At 37.0% G+C, this 22114-nt stretch overlaps 2 gene segments (V, D, J or C); both read right to left on the bottom strand.

The window, feature by feature from the left end:
- Positions 1-299: 299 nt before the first annotated feature.
- LOC119781755 lies at positions 300-803 on the bottom strand. The segment is given in 2 exon segments: positions 300-648; positions 734-803. Coding segments are annotated over 2 exon segments (366 nt in total).
- Positions 804-11280: 10477 nt separating this feature from the next.
- Positions 11281-18461, bottom strand: LOC119781715. The segment is given in 3 exon segments: positions 11281-11317; positions 18014-18323; positions 18416-18461. Coding segments are annotated over 3 exon segments (393 nt in total).
- Positions 18462-22114: the final 3653 nt, after the last annotated feature.

Genomic DNA, 22114 nt, shown 5'->3' on the forward strand with positions numbered 1-22114 from the left:
AAAAACAATTGTGAAAGAAATTTAATTTCATCACACACTCTGCTTTTTTAAACTATAACAACAATGTTAACTCTCTTAAGAATATCTAATTAAAAAGGCATGGAGACCAAAAAGGTAAAACAAAATAATTTATTGTACTACTTTAGCTTATCATTACTTTATTTAAACACACGGTGAATTTTAATGTGGAATACAAGTTGCCTCTACTCAAACTATTTAGGTTCAGACAGAAAAAAAACATTTAAAAGATATTCAGTGAAATTAGTTCTCATTAAAAAAAGGGTAAAATTCAGAGTTTGAGGTTTTTGTACAGCTGCTGAACTGACTTCAGTCACTGTGCCTCTCGAGCACAATAATAAACAGCAGAATCTTCTGTTCTCAGGCTGTTCATCTGCAGATACACCTGCTGTTTGCTGTTGTCTCTGGAGATGGTAAACCTGCCTTGGACTGACTGAGAATACCATTTGCTACTACCACTGCCACTATCGAGCGTGGATACCCATTCCAGTCCCTTCCCAGGAGCCTGTCTGATCCAGCCCATCCAGTAGCTGCTGAATGTGAATCCAGAGGCTGTACAGGTCAGTCTGTGAGACTCTCCTGGTCTTTTAACCACTGGTTCAGATTCTCTCAGACTTTGACAATAAACACCTGTAAATTATTAAATTCAAGAAACATAATTTTTGTTAAGAAATAGTTTCAGAAAAGCAGACTGATGTTCATCAGTAATTTTAACCTGTAAAGCAGATGATAGAAAGCAGCAGCCCTGATCTGTAGTCCATCATGTCTCAGTGGGATTTCTGTCTCTGTCTGTTTGTCACAGTCAAATAAATAGATCTGGAAATGATTTAGCTTTGCATTGACTCCGCCCGTCAGTGAGGGAGGAATTCAAATTTAAATCTATGAGATTAGAGCAATTTAGGTCATATGTTTTGACCGTGTTCTATATTAGTCGGAGTTTAAGATTTTCTTTACAGTAATTTATGATTAGTAACTTTATTGATTGTTAGATAATGTTTTCTTATTTTAAAGAAATTACCTTAGTATTTATTTTATTTATTTATTTTTTGCTTAAAACAATGAAAAATAAACAATCATGTCAACTATTTCAGGAACTTAAGCAATAGAAACATGGTTTTCCAAAGACTAGTGATGGAATATCAACAAAATTAACAGCATAGCATCACTGCTGGAATTAACTGGTTTAGTGTAAATCCAAATAGCCATCATCAATCCCACTGTTTTCTCTTCAGGTTGTCAGATTGATTGTTTTCTATACTGACAAAAATTTCTTAATGCTTTGTCAAAAATGAGGTGGAAGTAATGGACTCGACAACCTGACTGTTATAACTTAATAAAGAACTAAATTAAAATAGTATATAGTTCAATATAGAAAAAAAGAAAGTGGAATTTTTTTTTTCTTGGAACAAGTCATTAGCTTACAAGACAGACAGATTATTGGGACAGACAATCTGATCATCTTCACAAAACTGAAACTGAAGCGGAGAATGAAAATCTTCAACTCTTACAAAACAGAAAGACAGAATGAGGTTGATTGGGTGTCATTTCCATTTTCTTTAGAATAAAAGGCAAGTAGGTGTGCTATGTGAATAAATAATGTTTATTTAATGAAAGCATTCACCTAAAGACAGAAATAAGACACTCATGAAGACACACACATTCATTCATAAACAAAAAAATAAATTACAGACAATTGAATAATAATCCAAAGAGAAGGTTAATTATACTTATAAGAGCAAAGCAGAGATACTAGAAGAATACAAAAACAAACAGCAAATACAAATGTATTATTATTTAAGAAATTTTATCTATGAAACAAATAAGTCTATGAATCAATATCATTTATGGTCTAAGAGCACCTCATCTGGTGGGTTAGTAATAATGCAAATGCTCTTTACTCAAGAGCTGGCAGGAGTTCCTCTTTTTTGTTCCACTTTTAACAAAGAACATGACAGATTGGACATTATAATAAACTGCAATAATTTATTTGATTTCAGGTGTAAAAAAGTGTGCTATTTAAAGTACTTGTTCTTCCCTGCAGGGCTCCAAATGACCACAATCCCGATATACTTGTGTCTACTAGAAACACTCTGCTGCTCGTTGCATCAGTGACAAAGACCAGAATCTCCTGATTGATGCTCATCCAAGGTCTATAGATGAGGGAGGAAAGGCCTTTATTCTGAGGATCCTAAACTGTGGAACAGTTTTCCCTCCAACTTCATTCTGCTGGCTTTCTGAGAGTTTCAAAAAAGTTATTATTTTTTTTTTTTTCAGACGATTTTTGTGTTGTGATTATATTGTAATCTGTTCTTACATATTTTTTATACTTAAACTTTAATATCATTAATGCTTTGTGACTTTTGTCAGTATAAGGCAGTTTATAAATGTGGCAGGACAGGACCAGTCTGATGTGGCAATGCACAATTCAAATGTAGTACCTACTTAATTAGTAACTACTATTCTAATATACCGTAGATACAATTTATTGCAACAACCCCACATTAAAGTTAACTTTAATGCACTTAGTATGATTATATTTATTATATTTTATTATTTATTATATTTTATCTGTACTGTTACTGTCTGTTTTTGCTTTTTTGTTTAATTTCAGTCAAAATGTATATATTTAAACATAAGTTGAGAAAAAGTTGCAGGTTAGTCATCTGTGATGGTAAAAAAAAAAAAAAACTGAAGCCAAGCAGGTTTATCCTTATGTAAAAGAAAGATGCTTTAGTGTCAGATTCTATTTATGTTGGAAATAAAGAGCCATGGTGGGCTTATCTATATAAAATGAAACAAGTATTTAATTACACAGCCTACTATTTTAAACTACTATTTAAATTATATTTTATAAAAAAGAAATAAAAAAAAACATGGGACCAAACTGGTATAACAAATTGATTTATTTTAATAATTTAGATTATTTTTAATTATTTAAAACACACAGTGTTCCTCATCAATTTCCAATTTGGACAGGGAAATTCTTTTGTTAGGACTCTTTTTTTAAAGAAGTTAAAACATAAAAAGAAAAGCATTTATAATGATAAAATATTCAATTAAATAATTATCTCACACACCAACCTACAAATAAACATGGTCAAATTCAGAACAACAAATTACAGGTACATTCCTGAACAGTGAATGAAAATAAAACACAAGATTAAAAGATTTATTTTTCTCTTTTTATCATTTTTTTCTTAACAGTTTCTGCAATAATATCATTGTTGGAGCCTTATGAAGAAAATAAATCCTCACATCAAAATAAAGGCTCCCTTCAGATAACTCTTAAAGAACTTGAGGTTTTTGTACGACTACACAACTAAATTCACTCACTTTGTCTCTCGAGCACAATAATAAACAGCAGAATCTTCTGATTTCAGGCCGTTCATCTGCAAATAAAACTGCTGCCTCCTAGTGTCTCTGGAGATGTAAAACCTGCCTCGGACTGACTGAGAGTACCAGGTGCTACCACCACCACTGCTGAGCTGAGCAATCCATTCCAGTCCTTTACCAGGAGCCTCTCTGATCCAATGCATGTAGTAGCATGAACAGGTCAGGTTGTGAGAATCTCCTGGGCTTTTAGCCACTGGTTCAGATTCTGTCAGAGTCTGACAATAAACTCCTGTGAAACAAGAAACATAGTTCATGTGAGGAAACAGTTTCAAAAAGCAGACTGATGTTCTTCCAGCATTTTCTCATCTGTAAAGCAGATGATAGAAAACAGCAGCCCAGACCTGTAGTCCATCATGTTTCAGAGTGATTTCTGCTCTCTGACTGCTTGTTAAAGTCACACAAATAGAGCTGGAAATAATTAAGCTTTGGATTGACTGCAGTTTTCAGGGAGGGAAAAATTCAAATTTCAATCTATGAGTTAATCCAAATTTAGTTTATACAGTTTGTCAGTGTTTTTTATTAGTGGGATTTTGTTTATCTAATGTGTGATAATATATATTTTTTTTAGGGAAATGGCCTCACTAATTAGTCAAAGTAAAGTTAGATAAATCAGATAATAGTCAGATAATAATCTATACAACATTTAGGAAGAGCAGTTTCAGACTGAGGAACTTATTGTATTGACAATTTGGATCAAAAGAAAAAAAGTTTAAAGATTTATTTTATATTATTGTTGAATCTGTATAATTACTCTTTCATTAAACACATCTTATGTATAACTTTCGTACTAAATATTTAATGCAGAGTTTACAAATATGCAATGTGGAACGTGTTTTTATGAGAATGTTTTAAAGTCAACATCCTTTAATTATTTGTAGAACATGAGAAATATAAACATGTTCTACCAAAGTACATTGATGGAAGATCAGCAACCAGGTATTAATAACATAACATCACAGCTAGGAAGTAGGTGCACTTATGATTGTCTTTATCTATGTGAGGAGTTTTTGTATAGCCGCTGAGCTCACATTAACCTCTATATGTAATAGGGGTGGGTATTGCCAAAGAAGTCACGATTCGATTCGAATCACGATTCACAGGCCACGATGCGATTCTATCACGATGCATCACGATACTTGAATTATTGCGATGCATTGCCATATTTTCTCCTCCATGTTTTGTTTTTGAATGACTCGGCACAGTATCCCACGGCCGAAAATGCTTGTGACACAAGGCAGCGTGCGTCAACACATTTGCAGCGACATCTACTGGACTGGAAGTGGTATTGCACTTGTTTTTGGCTGATGTTCGCCAACCATTCATGCAATTTTATTTATTCATTTTTTTAAATTAATAATCGATTCTTGGCATCAAGAATCGATTCAGTAGATCACTAAAATTAGAATCACGATGCATCATCATCACGATTATTTTGCACACCCCTAATATGTAACCAGTGACACTATAACCCACAGTTATTAAACTCTCTGGTTTAATATTGGACAGTTTAAAATACATTATGCTGTTGCTGTTGTTTCTATATGTCTGTTACCACAGCCTGAATTAACTGGTTTACTTGAATGCCAAATAGCAGCTATCCATCCTGTTTTTCCTTCAGGTTAGGTGTGCTATCAGAATTATTATTTAGACAAAGTATTTACTTCAGCCAGTTTATTTTTGAAGCAAACTTCAAAAACTTGTGTAAATAAAAAAACAAATGCACAAACTCACAAATTTTACAAAATAAAGTGGAATGAGCATCTATCTACATAGAAGTTTAAGTATAATTAAATGAGAAAGCAAAAAGCATGTAAAAAGTATTTTCATAAATATTTAGTATTTCATGCATCTTCTTCCGCTTATCTGTGGTCGGGTCGCCGGGGTAGCAGCTTCAATAGGGAGGCCCTCTGGGCCTCCTCCTGGTGGGATGTGCCTGGAACACCTCACCAGGGAGACGTCCAGGAGGCATGTTAAACAGATGCCCGAGCCACCTCAACTGGCTCCTCTCGATGTGAAGGAGCAGTGGCTCTACTCTAAGTCCTCCCCGGATGACTGAGCTCTTCACCCTATCTCTAAGGGAGAGCCCAGAAACACTACGGAGAAAACTCATTCCAGCCGCTTATATTGTATTTTAAAAAGATAAATATAAGATTTAGATGTATGACATAAACAACTGCAAAATCACTGTGAGAGCAAAGGCTGTGCACCTATAGCTAAAACTCACATGTCTGGATCATGACTTTTTGTGTCCAAGGCTGAAGCTGTCCATAGTCACTGCTGCCACTCTCTGGTTTAACAGGGAATTGCTTGTTTCCTCCATAAGCCTTAACTCAAGCCTTTAGGTTACAACAGTCAGGTTGTGGAGTCCATCAGAATCCAGCTGGATATCACAGGTTGCATGATGAGCAAGCATGAAGCCACAGTGGAGAGGAAAAACTCCCCTTTGGGAAGAAACCTTTGGCAGAACCAGGCTCAACATGGTGGTCTTCTGCCCGACTGGTGGGGATGAGACAGGGAACGCAGCAAGAGTCTGGGAAGAATGTTATTTTTTAATGAAAGCACTCACTTAAACTGCTTTAATTATAGATAATAGAAATAAAACACTCATACACAAACTCAATAACAGTAAAAACTGGGTCTAAAAAACTTATAATCTTCTACAGATAAGGTTTAGCATGGTTAAAAACAAAGCAGAGATATTAGGGCCATACTAAGGTTAGTTTAAAACATGGACCTACAAAATAAATAATAAGTCTATTATTCAATATCATTTGTGGTATAAGAGCGCCTCCTCTGGTGCGTTAGTAAAAATACAAATGGTCTTTACTCAGGAGCTGCAATGAGTTTCTCTTCTTTTGTTCTACTTTTAATAAACAGAATGGCAGATGGAACATTATAATAAACTACAATAAGGTATTTGATGTCAGGTTTAAAGAACTGTGCTATGCAATTATAATTCAGTACCTACTTATTTAGTAACCACTATTTTAATATACATACAATTTATTGCAACAACCACACTTTGAAGTTTTACACAGAATGAATCAATCCTAAGTAGGAGGCACTCGTATTTCATTTACAAAATTCAAACACAATATAAAAATACTCATTTTATAATACTATTACACTCACTCTGTCTTACACTAAAGGTGAACAATTCAAAGGCTTAGCCCTGTGACCATATGGCTAAACAGGATGGTGACCTTTTTTTTTTTTGTACTTTATTTTTGATAAGATTTTCTAGAATACAACACCAATAGAAAAAAGAGGCAATATAACCCTAATAAAAGGTGCTAATTAACATGTATATATTTGGAGAGAAAAAAAAAGGAAAACAAATAAACAAAATTACAACGAACACAGTGAAAAGCAATTGAAACAGAGAGGTCACCAAGGGAGGGGTATGAAAATACAACACGGAAAAAAATGTAATTATGAACTGTTTTTAGGTGTGTAGGTTACAGAGTATGTAGAGAGCCTTAAAGAGTTAAACAGGTTAGAGTTCCTGTGCAGAATTACCATGTCCTGCCAGACAGTACAGCATCAGACCAAAGAGAATTGGGCTCATAGGGCATCCTTGCCGGCATCGTTGTTCCAGAGGAATTGTGCCTGAAAGGCCTCCATTTATTTTTATCCGTGCTACTGGTGAGCTGTATATTAATTTTAAACAAATTATGACTGTATTAATAAAGCCAAACCGCTGCAGAACTAGATATAAATATTCCCATCGTACAGAATGGAAGGCTTTTCCCGCATTGAAACTGATTGCTAAAGATTTCAGATAATTTCTGCTCATAATGTGAAACAGGTGTAATGCTCACCTCACATTATCCTGTGTACATCTATTTTTGATAAATCCTGTCTGGTCTGTATCAATCAGCTCAGGGATGATATTTTCTAGTCTGTTGACAATTATTGAAGTGAATATTTTATAATCTAGGTTCAAGACCGAAATGGGCCGGTATGGGCTGCACTCACTTGTATCCTTTGCTGGTTTTGGTATAACTGATATTATCGCTTGTTTCCAGGATGGTGGAGTCTCCCCTCCTTTAAGCACATGATTAAAACATTTTAACAGCAAGGGTGTTATAGATCTCCTAAAGATTTTATGCCATTCAGCTGGTAATCCATCTCCTCCTGGCTTTATCAACATCTGCTGCAGTTATATTTGAAGTTATACACTTATTTTGCACATTGCCAATTGAGGGGAGATCCAAAGAGTCTAGAAACTGTTTTACTGAGGGAAGCTCGGTTATTTCAGGCAGAGGCGATTCTAGAGTCTGTGGGGGCCCCAAGCAAAAAAATCCTAGGGGGCCCTACTAACTAGTGTTCATCACCATTATGTTAGGCTATAAATAATCTGACACCAATGAAAAATTTATTAAATAAAACCTTTTTTTATTCCAAATGTTCTAAACATGAACAACCTTGTTATTTTGGAAAATATAAAAGAATAAAAGTAAAGAATAAACTAATAAATTAAAATAAATGTATAATAAAATAAAAAAAACAGTAAATTACTTTAAAAACCCAATATAAACTTTGTACAAAATATAAAGTATAGTAAGTGTAGTGAAATTATTGGGGTCCTATACTGCTTCCAGAATTGCTGCTTACGGGCCTTGGCTTATGCAAATGCAGACACTAAGGCGCCGTCCACACGAAGTCAAAACGAACACGAAACGCTAATATTTTCCAGAACGTTTGTCGTAAAGACGGAGACGTAAAATAAATGTGATCGTCCACACGAATGCATGAAAACGCTGCAAAATGTATGCCAGGCCTGTAAGTGGCGCTGTCGTGCCAAAGCAAAAATAGGCGACGAAATGTTGGGCATGCGCACTAATATTTATACATGGTTGCCCTGCGGGTCCATTTTCGTGGTTCAGTCAAATTCAGGTGCTGAACTATGTCGTCGATATTGCTCTGTTCTTCCTGGAGATATTCCAGAAGAAGAAGATTCTGTTGTAAGCCCGACAGCAGGGTGAGTAGCATTAGCAGCAACCATTCAACACAGTATGGAGTTATTGTTGTTGTGATACTGTGTCGCGCATGCGTGTTTAGAGGCGACGCTATGACGCATGCATGTAAGAAAAAAAATGCGGTTAGAGCTTAAAGATGGAAACGCGAAAACGGCGTTTCAAAATCTTCCCACTCTGAAGGCTGAATAAAAAAAAGATTGTTTACAGACCCCCGAAACGCCGGCTTTGTATGGATGAGAGGCTGGTTTGGTGAAAAATTTGTGCGTTTAGGCCAGGGTTTGACTTCGTGTGGACGGGGCCTAAGTCCTCCAGATCCAAAGACCTTCGCACACTATACTCTATGGAAATAAGCGCCAGTCCTGAAAGTCTCTCTTGAGACATGGAAAATGAATAATTTTCCTTCAGCTTAGTTACATAATTGCTTTCCAATTTACTGAACGATAGGCCTACAACGTCACCCATTCGCTAGGCTACGTTCATTTTCATTAAGGGAAGTCATCCACCTGGGCTGGGCTGGGCTGGATTTTGACTGGGCAAAGCCAATGTCAATCAACATTCCATCCAATCGGAATTTTTAAATGCAGTTGTGCATCTCCTCAGTCACTATGGCGTTGCCACTTCATGCTCGTCTGTTGCTGTTTATCTACCGGGTGTACAGTAGCTGGCTCTCGGGGGCCCCCCAGCGGCTCGGGGCTCCAAGCAGTTGCTTGGTTTGCCTGTTGACAAGGTGCGCCTCTGATTTCAGGTTGACTATATAGGTTCCTGTAGTATATTTAAAATGATTTAAGTATCTCGTCTGGGGAGAAACTAACCTGACTCCGCCAGATGGATTTGCTCCGCATATCCATCTGGAAACCTTCTGTAGAAGTAATTTTGGGAAGGGGCGAAAATACTGGTTAGCTGATTGGCCTACAGTATGTTGTTGATAGACGGGCCAAATAAACCAATCAGATCAATGAAGCATATGACGTAACAGAGCGACGACGAAGAGGAGCCAATTGATAGATCAAACTCTTGCCAAAACCAGTCGGGAAAAGAGCAAAAACATCTTTTCCTCTGAGAAAAGCCTCCAGAGCAGTGTTTTGCTCTTCTTTCAATGAAGAAATATAGTGTAATTACGATAAAACTTGCTTGATAGCCACGGTAACGCTAGTTTCATCGGCTGAAGCCGCCATGTTCTTTAGACTGAACTGTCGCGCTTCTCGTTGCGACCTCAACCCGCCTCAAAGCCAACGCTGATTGGACGTTCGTTTGGTGAATGGCTCCAAATTTTCTTCAACAGAGAGTCTCCAGACTGATTAGTGAGTGAAATTTTGAAAGCTCGCGAGATCAGGATGGTCTCACGAGGCTAGGGAGAAACACATTTGATTGGAAATGGGGTTTTTAATTTTAAAGATGGATCTGTCTGGTTGTTGTTGCTTTAGTCGCCAGGCTAATATTTTTTTTTGCTGTGGGTCCATTTTCGTAGTAGGTTTGTTTAATATAGCCTATTTGTGATTAAGTATCCCTTTGTCATTGAGCTTCCGATTTAGGTCTACTTTTATTGCAGCTATTTGCTGTAGGAGAGCAGGGTCTTTGGTTTCGATATGTTTCTGCTCTAAAATGTTTAATTGTTTAGTCAGGTCATTTCATTGCTCAGATTTTTCTTTTTTCTTCCTTGATGCCCACAATATAATTTTTCCATGCAGTACTGCTTTTGCCGTCTCCCATACTATACTTGGAGACATTTTGCTGCTGTTATTAAAATCTACATATTCTGTAAATTCCTTGTTAATGAATTCCTCAAATTTGTTATCATTTAGCAGAGCTGTGTTAAGTCTCCATATTGTTGTCTTAGGTTGAGAATCTAAATATACTTTCAAATATACCCCAGAGTGATCTGAGACATCCCTAGTACCAATACTACAGTCTAGAACCCTGTGTCTGTCTGCACTGCATAGGAAAAAAAAATAAATTCTTGAATAAACGCCGTGGGGGTGGGAGAAAAAGGTGAACTCCTTGGCCCGCGGATAGCATTCCCTCCAGACATCCAATAAGCCAATCCTTTTAATCATTTTGTTTATATACAGGGATTCTGAGTTGATTTTTTAAAGGATTTGAGGATTCTAGAGAAGGATAGAGTTGTGCATTCCAGTCCCCTCCGCATATCAAAACGCCAAATGTTTCGGTCAGTATAAGGTTAAATATTTTGTCAGTAAATGTTTTGTCATGTCCTGGAGGTCTATATATGTTAAGTAAAGTTATTTCATTTGAGTCTAGTGTTCCCCTCACCAAAACAAACAGCCTTCTTTATCTGTAATTTCTTTGGATACCTGGAAGTCCACAATATTTGCAATTAATATTGCCACACCCCTAGTGTTTCTATTTGAGTTGGAGGAGTAAAATGTATTTTTAAACCCCTTTTTTTTCTTCATGATAATGTTTTGTTAAATGGGTTTCCTGCCAGAAGATAATTTGTTGCTGTTCTCTCTTCATTTTAGCTATGAGTTTTCCTCTTTTAATTGGATTATGTAACCCATGAACATTAATAGTTATAAACTTGTATTGGTGTTGGAGCATAAATCTTTGAGTTGGTAAATCCCTCTAACTTACACAACCAAGGTGACCTTAACAATAAAACATTTATAACAATCAAAAACAAGGAACCTGAAACTTGAAAACATATTAAAGGAACAATTTCCAAAACAAAATGACTAATTAAGGAGTCCTGGATGAAGAGAAAATTCCCCATGAGAATCTTTCCATGGGAGGTCTCTCCCGTGCGAACAGACATAACTCGGTATGAGTGTAAACTCAGTGCACGATCAGAGCCTTTAAGCCGGCTCCCAAAACTACGATCATTTGTATTTTTTTTTTTAACAGTAGGCTAACGTGTTTCTTGTTAACTTTAGTGAAGGTTGAATGGAGAGTTATTGTAGTGATGCCTGACAATGTCCCAGTACAAAAATATTCAGTTCTCAGTCCACACACTAGATCAGATCACTGTAGTTGCTCATCTAACTGCATGAGTTTTACCGGACACACTTTACTTGAAGAAGCAGCTGTGTCTCCAGCATCATGGCGGAATCCACTGAGTTTTTTCGGTGCTCTCTCTCTGTGTGAATCTAAGCTCCGTCGTTTGGCCTTCACCATCGCCCAGGACATTCTCTCTAGTTTCTCCATCGGAGCTTTCATGAAAGAACCATTATTGCTATTGCAATCAGGAGCGAGACCCCTCTTCTGCAGGTCCTTCATGGCATCCTCCGGAGGGGTTTGGAAGCGGAGACCTTTTTCTTTCTTAAGTTTTCTGATAGGGGCGTAGGCTTTCCTCTCCTTTGGGTCTCTGCTGGATAGTCCTGGTCGAAATAAACCCGCCGCTGATTGAGGTGTATCTCTCTTTTCTTCCACGCCGCGCAAAGCACCAAATGCCTGGTTCTGAATGCCACCATGGAGTGGGGGCTCGCACTCTGCTGTGGTTTGGGAGCCAGAGCCCGGTGGCAGTGTTGTATAGCCAGATCGATACCCTGGAGTGACAGCTCAGCCTTAATGAAACCGTCCATGAACTCCAACAAATTGTCTTTCTCTGTATCCTCGGGAATTCCATACACGCGGATGTTATTTCTACGAGAGTGTGCTTCTAAATCAGTCAGTTTGGCTTGAATTTTATTCTGGTTGTTTATAGTTTGAGACAGCACCTCTTTCGCCGCCCCGGTCCATTCCTCCATTTCTGCCAACCGTTTTGACGACTCCTCCCTTCTCTTTTGGTTCTCTTTTATGTCCAAACAGATTTCGTTTAATCTTTCATTAATATCTTCTTGGATGGTGACCTTAAACAAAAGGAAGCACAATAACAGAAATAGTGCACCACAAATCTAATAAAGAGCCAGCAATCTAAAAAGCCACCACAAGGAGTTTGCCATTGCCTTGTCACAAATACATAGGAAATTAGAGAAAGTATAATAAAACATTGAATTTACTCAAACACAGATTAACCTGAATCAAAGAAATTAAAGTAGAGCATTAAGGTGGATTGGCGGCCTAGTGGTTACGACATAGAGCTTGGAATCCTGAGGTTCTGAGTTTTATATGAGGTGCCCCCAGGGACATAAATCAGAATTAACTTGCATATACACATATTAAATTACACTCTTCCATATAATATACTGAAAACCTCACACAAACACTAGTAAAAAGCTCTCACATAAACTAGTGAAAACATTTACCTCTTATATAATCTACTCAAAAGCTCTCATACAAAGTAGTGAGAACTGTTCATATAAACTGGTGAAAAGCTTTACCTTTCATACAGACTACTAGAAAGCTTTCATATACACTATTAAAAAGCTCTCATATACACTACTAGAATGCTCTCATATACACTACTAGAACGCTCTCATATACACTATTAGAACGCTCTCATATACACTACTAGAAAGCTCTCATATACACTGCTAGAAAGCTCTCATATACACTACTAGAAAGCTCTCATATACACTATTAGAACGCTCTCATATACACTACTAGAACGCACTCATATACACTTCTAGAAAGCTCTCATATACACTATTAGAAAGCTCTCATATACAGGTGCTGGTCATAAAATTAGAATATCATGAAAAAGTAGATTGATTTCAGTAATTCCATTTAAAAAGTGAAACTTGTATATTATATTCGTACATTACATACAAACTCATATATTTCAGATGTTTATTTTGTTTAATTTTGATGATTACAAATGACAACAAATGAAAATCTCAAATTCATCATATCAGAAAATTAGAATATTACTGAAGACCAATAAAAACAAAGGATTTATAGAAATGTTGGCCAACTGAAAAGTATGAACATGAAAAGTATGAGCATGTACAGCACTCAGTATTTAGTTGGGCCTCCTTTGGCCTGTATTACTGCAGCAATGCGGCGTGGCATGGAGTCGATCAGTCTGTGGCACTGCTCAGGTGTTATGATAGCCCAGGTTGCTCTAATAGTGGCTTTTAGCTCTTCTGAATTGTTGGGTCTGGTGTATTGCATCTTCTTCTTCACAATACCCCATAGATTTTCTATGGGGTTAAGGTCAGGAGAGTTTGCTGGCCAATTAAGAACAGGGATACCATGGTCCTTCAACCAGGTACTGGTAGCTTTGGCACTGTGTGCAGGTGCCAAGTCCTGTTGGAAAATGAAATCTGCATCTCCAAAAAGTTGGTCAGCTGCAGGAAGCATGAAGTGCTCTAAAACTTCCTGGTATGTGGCTGCGTTGACCCTGGACCTCAGAAAACACAATGGACCAACACCAGCAGATGACATGGCACCCCAAACCATCACTGACTGTGGAAACTTTACACTGGACTTCAAGCAACGTGGATGAAGTGCCTCTCTTCTTTTCCTCCAGACTCTGGGACCTTGATTTCCAAAGGAAATGCAAAATTTACTTTCATCAGAGAACATGACTTTGGACCACTCACCAGCAGTCCAGTCCTGTTTCTCTTTAGCCCAGGCAAGACGCTTCTGACGCTGTCTGTGGTTCAAGAGTGGCTTGACACAAGGAATGCGACAGCAGAAACCCATGTCTTTCATACGTCTGTGTGTGGTGGTTCTTGAAGCACTCACTCCAGCTGCAGTCCACTCTTTGTGAATCTCCCCCACATTTTTGAATGGGTTTTGTTTCACAATCCTCTCCAGGGTGCGGTTATCTCTCTTGCTTGTACACTTTTTTCGACCACATCTTTTCCTTCCCTTCGCCTCTCTATTAATGTGCTTGGACACTGAGCTCTGTGAACAGCCAGCCTCTTTAGCGATGACCTTTTGTGTCTTGCCCTCCTTGTGCAAGGTGTCGATGGTCGTCTTTTGGACAACTGTCAAGTCAGCAGTCTTCCCCATGATTGTGTAGCCTATAGAACTAGACTGAAAGACCATTTAAAGGCTTTTGCAGGTGGTTTGAGTTAATTAGCTGATTAGAGTGTGGCACCAGGGGCCATCAATTTTGAACCTTTTCACAATATTCTAATTTTCTGATATGATGAATTTGAGATTTTCATTTGTTGTCATTTGTAATCATCAAAATTAAACAAAATAAACATCTGAAATATATGAGTTTGTATGTAATGTATGAATATAATATACAAGTTTCACTTTTTAAATGGAATTACTGAAATCAATCTACTTTTTCATGATATTCTAATTTTATGACCAGCACCTGTACACTACTAGAAAGCTCTCATATACACTACTAGAACGCTCTCATATACACTACTAGAAAGCTCTCATACACACTACTAGAACGCTCTCATATACACTACTAGAAAGCTCTCAAACACACTACTGGAAAGCTTTCATACACACTATTAGAAAGCTAAAATATATGGTCCCCCTCCTTTAATTTAGGCAAACATTGCTCAAATATCACCGAATCCAGATGGTTTGTTGTTGATGAAGAGAGGAATAAACACAGTTTAAGATTTGCAGCTAAATTAATTTGTTTCTATATTATGGAACTGCTATCAGGCACTTCCCATCATCTTATATCAGTAATAAAAAATTATAAATACAAATTTGGTATTTGGTGACTTGACTTTTATTTCTGTCAGGCTGAAGTGAAAAAACTTGGAAAGATACTGATTCTCTTGGCGTTTAAAATAACAACACAAAACAGCATAAGAAAACCGCATTTATTTTTTTTATTTTACAATTTTGTAAACAACAGCAGCTGATTAAACTAAATGTCTCAACCTTGTATAATTTTACGACTTTTTTTTAACCAAGAAATGATCCGAAAGGCCTGGGAAATGATCAGATCCGCTTATGTGGCTGCAATGCGCGGCGCGCTCCCGACACAGGTGGAACAGATTTTCACATGGGAACAGAATTTCGCACAACACCGGAAAAGGATCTCTGTTGAAGCAAAAACATACAAAATAAAGTCGAGTAATGCCCATGCTTCTGTGAGTTGTTTAGCAGATAGCTGAGCATGAATCAATATTTTATTTGATACAATTTCGGCCGGAGATAGCACAAAGGGCCGGATTTATCAAGATCCAATTTTGCATATTGCAAAATTTTGCATTTTTCCCATATTGCATATTCATTGCAGAAAAAGTACTAAATGGATAAGAGGCGCTATTTAGCACGTTTTAAAGACCAAATCCTTTTAGCACGCTGTTGATAGATCAGTTTGTACATTTTTTAGCGTGCGCAGTGAAATAGCTCACGTTTTTATACACGCAAACCTTTGATAGATCCGGCCCAAAATGTACGGAGCTAGCCAGAATGACCTCCGTTTAAAACAACTTCCGGTGTAATGATGGTCCTTCCTGTTTCACTGAAACACCTTCCGTTTCAACTGAAATCCGCTGATAGCTTTTCAGTAGTATGTATGAAAGCTTTCTAGCAGTGTATATGAGAGCGTTCTAATAGTGTATATGAGAGCTTTCTAGTAGTGTATATGAGAGCTTTCTAGTAGTGTATATGAGAGCGTTCTAATAGTGTATATGAGAGCTTTCTAGTAGTGTATATGAGAGCTTTCTAGTAGTGTATATGAGAGCGTTCTAGTAGTGTATATGAGAGCTTTTTAATAGTGTATATGAAAGCTTTCTAGTAGTGTGTATGAAAGGTAAAGCTTTTCACCAGTTTATATGAACAGTTCTCACTACTTTGTATGAGAGCTTTTTACTAGTGTTTGTATGAGGTTTTCAGTATATTATATGGAAGAGTGTAATTTAATATGTGTATATGCAAGTTAATTCTGATTTATGTCCCTGGGGGCACCTCATAGTTTTAGCCCCACTCCCACAGACTGCCACTATGGGTCACTGAGCAAAGAACCTTAACCTCAAACTGCTCCTGCGGTGCCGCACAATGGCAGCCCACTGCTCCCCAAGGGGATGGGTTAAATGCAGGGATACATTTCATTGCTTTGTACTGTGACAGTGTAATGAAAAAAAAGCTGGAAAAAAAGGAACAACCGAGGTGACATTACAGAGAGCAGCCGTCAACATTCATGGCTTATGGGTCCACTGCTATATGAATACATCTCACTTGACTATTTTCTTACACTGAAAGATCTTTAAAAAGTAATGCATATTTAATGTAATGTATTTTTAAATACATTACAGTGACAGATATGCATTGTGATTATTCTAGACACATGCTTTTTTTCCCCACATGTAAAAAATATAGACATATCTGTAGGTTTGGAAGTATTTTTCTTTCTCTTAAAAGCTATTCTCTAATGTAAATCAATTGCTTTGAAAACAAAACATACCAAATAAAAAAGTTTAGGTCTACTCTCTATTTTGTAGAATATAAGTAATAAAAGAACATCTAGCAAAATATTTTGAAATAAGACAGCTTCACTGTAATCATGCAAGTGTACAAAGAGATTAAAAGTTGCTCTTTTTTTTAAGTGGAGATGTATGAAAAAATGGGAAAGTAGAATAACCACCAGAGATGGGAAGTAACGAAGTACAAATACTTCGTTACTGTACTCAAGTAGATTTTTCTGATAATTTTACTTTACTTTACTACTTATTTTTATGGGGACTTTTTACTTCTACTCCTTACATTTTTACACAAATATCTGTACTTTCTACTCCTTACATTTTAAAAAATTGGCTCGTTACTTTAGTTTTGAATCATTTCAATGGAGTTACCGTTATTATTTTTCACGTCATCAATACCAAATTCAATCTAATTGAATGGGAATCTACGTTGCATTTGACGCACCACTACAAGATGAATCGACAGATTCGGCGGTATTCATTGGCGGCAAATCATTGCAGCTTGGTGGCGGTGGCGTTAGCATAGTAGCATGGACGACGAGATAATTGAAAATGAACACAACGGAGATCTAGTCCTATTGGCAGACATCTATTTAAAATGTAGGCAACGGCATGAAAAAAGTGGTTTCTACTTTTACTTTTATACTTTAAGTAAATTTACAAGCCTGTACTTTGTTACTTTTACTTGAGTAAAGAAGTTTAATCAGTACTTCCACTTTTACCAGAGTATTTTTTAACACAAGTATCTGTATTTTTACTCAAGTATGGAAAGCGAGTACTTTTGCCATCTCTGGTAACCACACACTACAAGGAGCAACATTGAACAGTGTTACTAATCAATAATAAATATATTACATATTAAATACAGAATATATTGAAAAAAAATGATACACAGATTAAATAAAAAAAAAAAATTTTTTTATTTAAAAAAATTTTAATTAAAAATAAAAATAAAAAAAGCATAGAGATTATAAATACAAAAAGTTTTTTCATTTCTAAAATATAGAATGTGTAGTTGCAATACAATTATCCTCATTTGCAAAAGTTTGAAGAATAATTTGGTAAGGAAATTATGCTTGATCAGATTTGCTTGATCAGTTTTTTATTTTAGGTGACTTCTAATAGCTTTTAAAAAAAAGTTGAGAAAAGGTTGTGATATGTTTTTCTATGGTAACAGAAACAGATTCTCATGTGTGGAAAAAGAGCCATGGTGGGTTTTTTTCGTTTTTTCGTTTAATGTTTCTGCAATACTACCATTGTTGGAGCCTTAAGCATAAAGAGATTCTACCTATGAAAATGAAAGCTCCTCTCAGATAAATAAGAAGGAGGCTGAGGTTTTTGTACAGCTGCTGAACTGACTTCAGTCACTGTGCCTGTCGAGCACAATAATAAACAGCAGAATCTTCTGTTCTCAGGCTGTTCATCTGCAGATACACCTGCTGTTTGCTGTTTTCTCTGGAGATGGTGAACCGGCCTTGGACTGACTGAGAATAATAGGTGGTACCACCACCAACATCGATAAAAGCAAGCCATTCCAGTCCCTTCCCAGGAGCCTGTCTGATCCAATGCATGTAGTAGCTGGTGAATGTGAATCCAGAAGCTGTACAGGTCAGTTTGTGAGACTCTCCTGGTCTTTTAACCACTGGTTCAGATTCTCTCAGAGTCTGACAGTAAATGCCTGTAAAGCAAACAAAGTAATAAAATAAGTATTTTTATTTTCAGTTAATTGATTCACAAAGAAAGATAGAAATTCTGTCACCACTTTCTTACCCGTAAAGCAGATCATAGAAAACAGCAGTCCAGATCTGTAGTCCATTGTGTTTCAGTGTGATTTCTGCTCTCTGACTGATTGTCACATTCACACAAATAAGAATCAGTTATAAAGTTTTGCATTGACTCCACCTTTCAGGGAGGAGAAATTCAAACTCAGAATTATGAGGCAAGCACAGCTCATATAGTTTTGTTTCATAGTGGGATTTTTCATATTTTTATGAAAGGAAGCAATTTGAGATCATACTATTTTGTAATCATAATAATTTCAGTTTTAGTCAAACTAATAAGAAGCCTCATTCTCAACTCCCCTACTCTGCATCATCCATCACATCCACGGGAAAACCTCCAACTCTCATCCCGGCAAACAAAAAACCCTTCGTCTCCTCCAGGAACCTGCACCTCCAGGAAATCTTATGCCCCCCCCCCACCCATGGACTACAACCAAGCAGTACGAAACAGCAGGCTCTCCGACCCCTGATATGGAGTTTACACTTAGAAAATAAACTAAGTCCAGCGCCATACCAGGGTCCCGGATGTTTAAAGCTGTTTAGGGTCTGTTCTCTGCTTTCAGGGACTGATGCAGCTAGGCCTTTAACCCCTTATGCCTATCCATGCCACGGCAATACTTTGAAAAATTCTAGCTCCCTCACACTCTCCTGGGGAGCCCGGGAAAAAGCCAGATTTCTTACCCAGCAAGGGCTCATCTACAAGGGGAAATTCACCCATAATCATCCAAACTTATACACCCTGAGCTGGGCTAAAATGGTCCCAGCTCTGTGGGAGGATTTTTTGACCACAAATGTTCCCACTTTCAAGACCCTGGTACGGTGCTGACACTTAAAAAAAAAAAATCAGACTTATGGGACCCTATATACGGAGCTGACAGTTTATTGAATAAGAATGATGAAACTAATAGTAAAAATAAATACCAATAATAATACTATAAAGTATTAATAATATTAAAATTATTATTGTTAGCATGATTGTTATTACTACTACTATTATTATTATCATTATGATTGATTGATTGATTGATTGATTGATTGATTGATTGATTGATTGATTGATTGATTGATTGATTGATTGATTGATTCGGCTCCATGATCCAAATGTAAGTCAAAACACAACAAAAAAATCTCATTTTTTGTATGTACCTTTTTTGTAAAATGTCCCAAACTGCAAAAAGGCAAAATTCACAATATGTCACATTCAAATCAATGCTTAAGAAAATGGTGTGTGAGGGTAGACGCCTGCTACGCATTGAATTTTGGAAACCAACTGCAAAACGAGCACACACATCTTCAAAAATTGTTTGCACACTTAACTCTTGTATAGCTTTCACAAAATATGGCGAAAATCTGAGGCAATTAAATAGAAATAGTCACCTTCCCTTAAAGCTACAGTGTGTAATTTTCAGCGACATCTAGCGGTCAGACTGCAGACCGCAGCAACATGAACATCTCCCCCCCACCGCTTCTCCCCCCCAACAGTACGGCGAGCGTTACGGGACAAAATTTCTTCCACGACGTCCACATCACCTACCTTCTCAAGTGATGAGGTTTGTTTACATAGATAATTTTACAGATAGTATTTCATTAGTCTGAGTAGGGTATAGATTTCATGTAGACTTAAGATAATAAATATACCCGTTATTTTTTCTACATCGTTGTGACGTTTTGGTGAGCTGCTTTGCATGGTGATATAAACAGACGAAGTAATTGTAGTCATTAGTTTAACAGCGAGATTGTGTTCGCTGGAAGAATATATATTCCCCGTTTACAGAGTCTAAGTCATTTTGGTGGCACGGGGGTTACAACGCGAGGAAGAGGGAGAGGACGAGGGCGAAGGCAGGGAGGCCGTGCAGCTAGGGCCAGGCGAGAGAGGGGAGCCAGCGGGGTGAGAGCAGAGGAAGAAAGGCTTGAAGATCTCCAAAGGAGCCGGAGAGAAGTAACCGAGGTATATATCCAGAAAATTATTTTACAGAAAATTACTGAATCATTACCTATGAAACGTCAGGGACGTTGCTGAATAAGTATACTGGAGAGGAACAGCATCATCACGCCGCAGCATGTTATTGTTTTAGACAGGTCTGAGCATCCTGTACTCCAAAAACTGCAGTGATATTAGACAATTGTGTGTGTAGGATTAATTACCTGTCCAAGAGAAAACTGGCAACTTGAGCGTCACTTTGAAAACCTTTTTCCTCCATCAGTGACTTCCATCGTGTAAATGCCGTGCCAATGTTGATCCGTGTTTTTTGCCGTTTCTTGTCACGCTTGCGTTTATTCTCGTCGTGTTTCCGCTTCTTAGATGACGGGGGTTCGGTGTCCGCCGCTTTTCGTTGTGATACAGAGTAGGCATGATCCTCCATTCGTCTGATGTTTGGCCACACAGTGCCAAACAGTTTGCAAAGTCACTCACGCCTGCCGCCTTGTTCACCTTTCTTGTTACTGAGGCGCAGTATACCTGCTTCTTCTTCTTCTTCTTTGGTTTCAGGCAGACTAAACGCTTCTCAGGCATAATACTGCCATCTACTGTTCAGTACCGTCTCAGTTCATCTCTCTCAACTTGCCGTAGTTATTTTTGAGCGTCATGGGAGATCTCGCAATCGCTAGTTTGTTGCCTCTGCGCTTGCCGTAGCGCAAAGATGTCAGCCTCCATGGCTGCGAGACCCGCTCCTATGTAATTATAAATAACGAATTCTAAGGCAACACAAATATTATGGTTAAAAGGCTGAGCTCATAGGTGATGATAAATAACATAGTTATGTATAATATATTAAATTTCTGACTTTATATCCCTGTAATTATTACACACTGTAGCTTTAACATAAAATAATTGGCAATGTTTGAATAGCAACAAAATTGTAATTTAATCCTAAAACTTAACAAAAAATAAAAATACAGTTTTGACCACATTTGTTGTTGCTGTGTTTCAACTCAAATTAAAAATAAAATTGTTATATAAGAATGGAATCCTATTTATGTAAAAGAAAAAAAAAAGACATGCTACCCCCTCCCTAACGATAGTTTTTTTTTCCTTTTCATTATAAATAACACAACAGTCCTGTACCATTAAAGGATTTATAAGGTAATCATTTAGAATTACTTGAATTCCTTAAAATTTCAGATATAATTTAAACAAGAAGCTGCTTTTTTCATACTCTTTGTTTGCAGAAGTTGAAATAGAAATACACAATTAATTACAATCAAAATAAACTTGAAGTGGTTTTCTCACACTCCACTATTAAAACTATTAGAGTAAATTTTCTATTTTTCAAACAGTTACGTTTTCTAAAAATATATTGCAATGGATTCTACCAATCAAAATGAAGGCTCCTCTCAGATAAATGTAAAGGAAGCTGAGGTTTTTGTACAGCTGCTGTGTTTTGTTTTGTTCCGTCTATGTTTCTTAAGACTATATCCTCTAAACCATTTCTAATAAAGCTTTATACATAATTATAAAGTGGAAATATATCTGTTGGGTTGTTATCTAGCTCTGGGAAACCAATTAGTACAAAACAGGATGTAAAAAAAAAACAATTGTGAAAGAAATTTAATTTCATTACACAGCCTGCTGTTTTAAACTATTAAAACAATGTTAACTCTCTAAAGTATATTGAATAAAAAAGGCATGGAGACCAAAAAGTTGGAACAAAATAACATCTGGCAATACTTTAGCTTATCATTACTTTAT

The sequence above is a fragment of the Cyprinodon tularosa genome, unplaced genomic scaffold (genome assembly GCF_016077235.1).
Source record: "Cyprinodon tularosa strain WSP-4 unplaced genomic scaffold, ASM1607723v1 ctg181, whole genome shotgun sequence".
In the NCBI taxonomy this organism is placed as follows: Eukaryota; Metazoa; Chordata; class Actinopteri; order Cyprinodontiformes; family Cyprinodontidae; genus Cyprinodon; species Cyprinodon tularosa.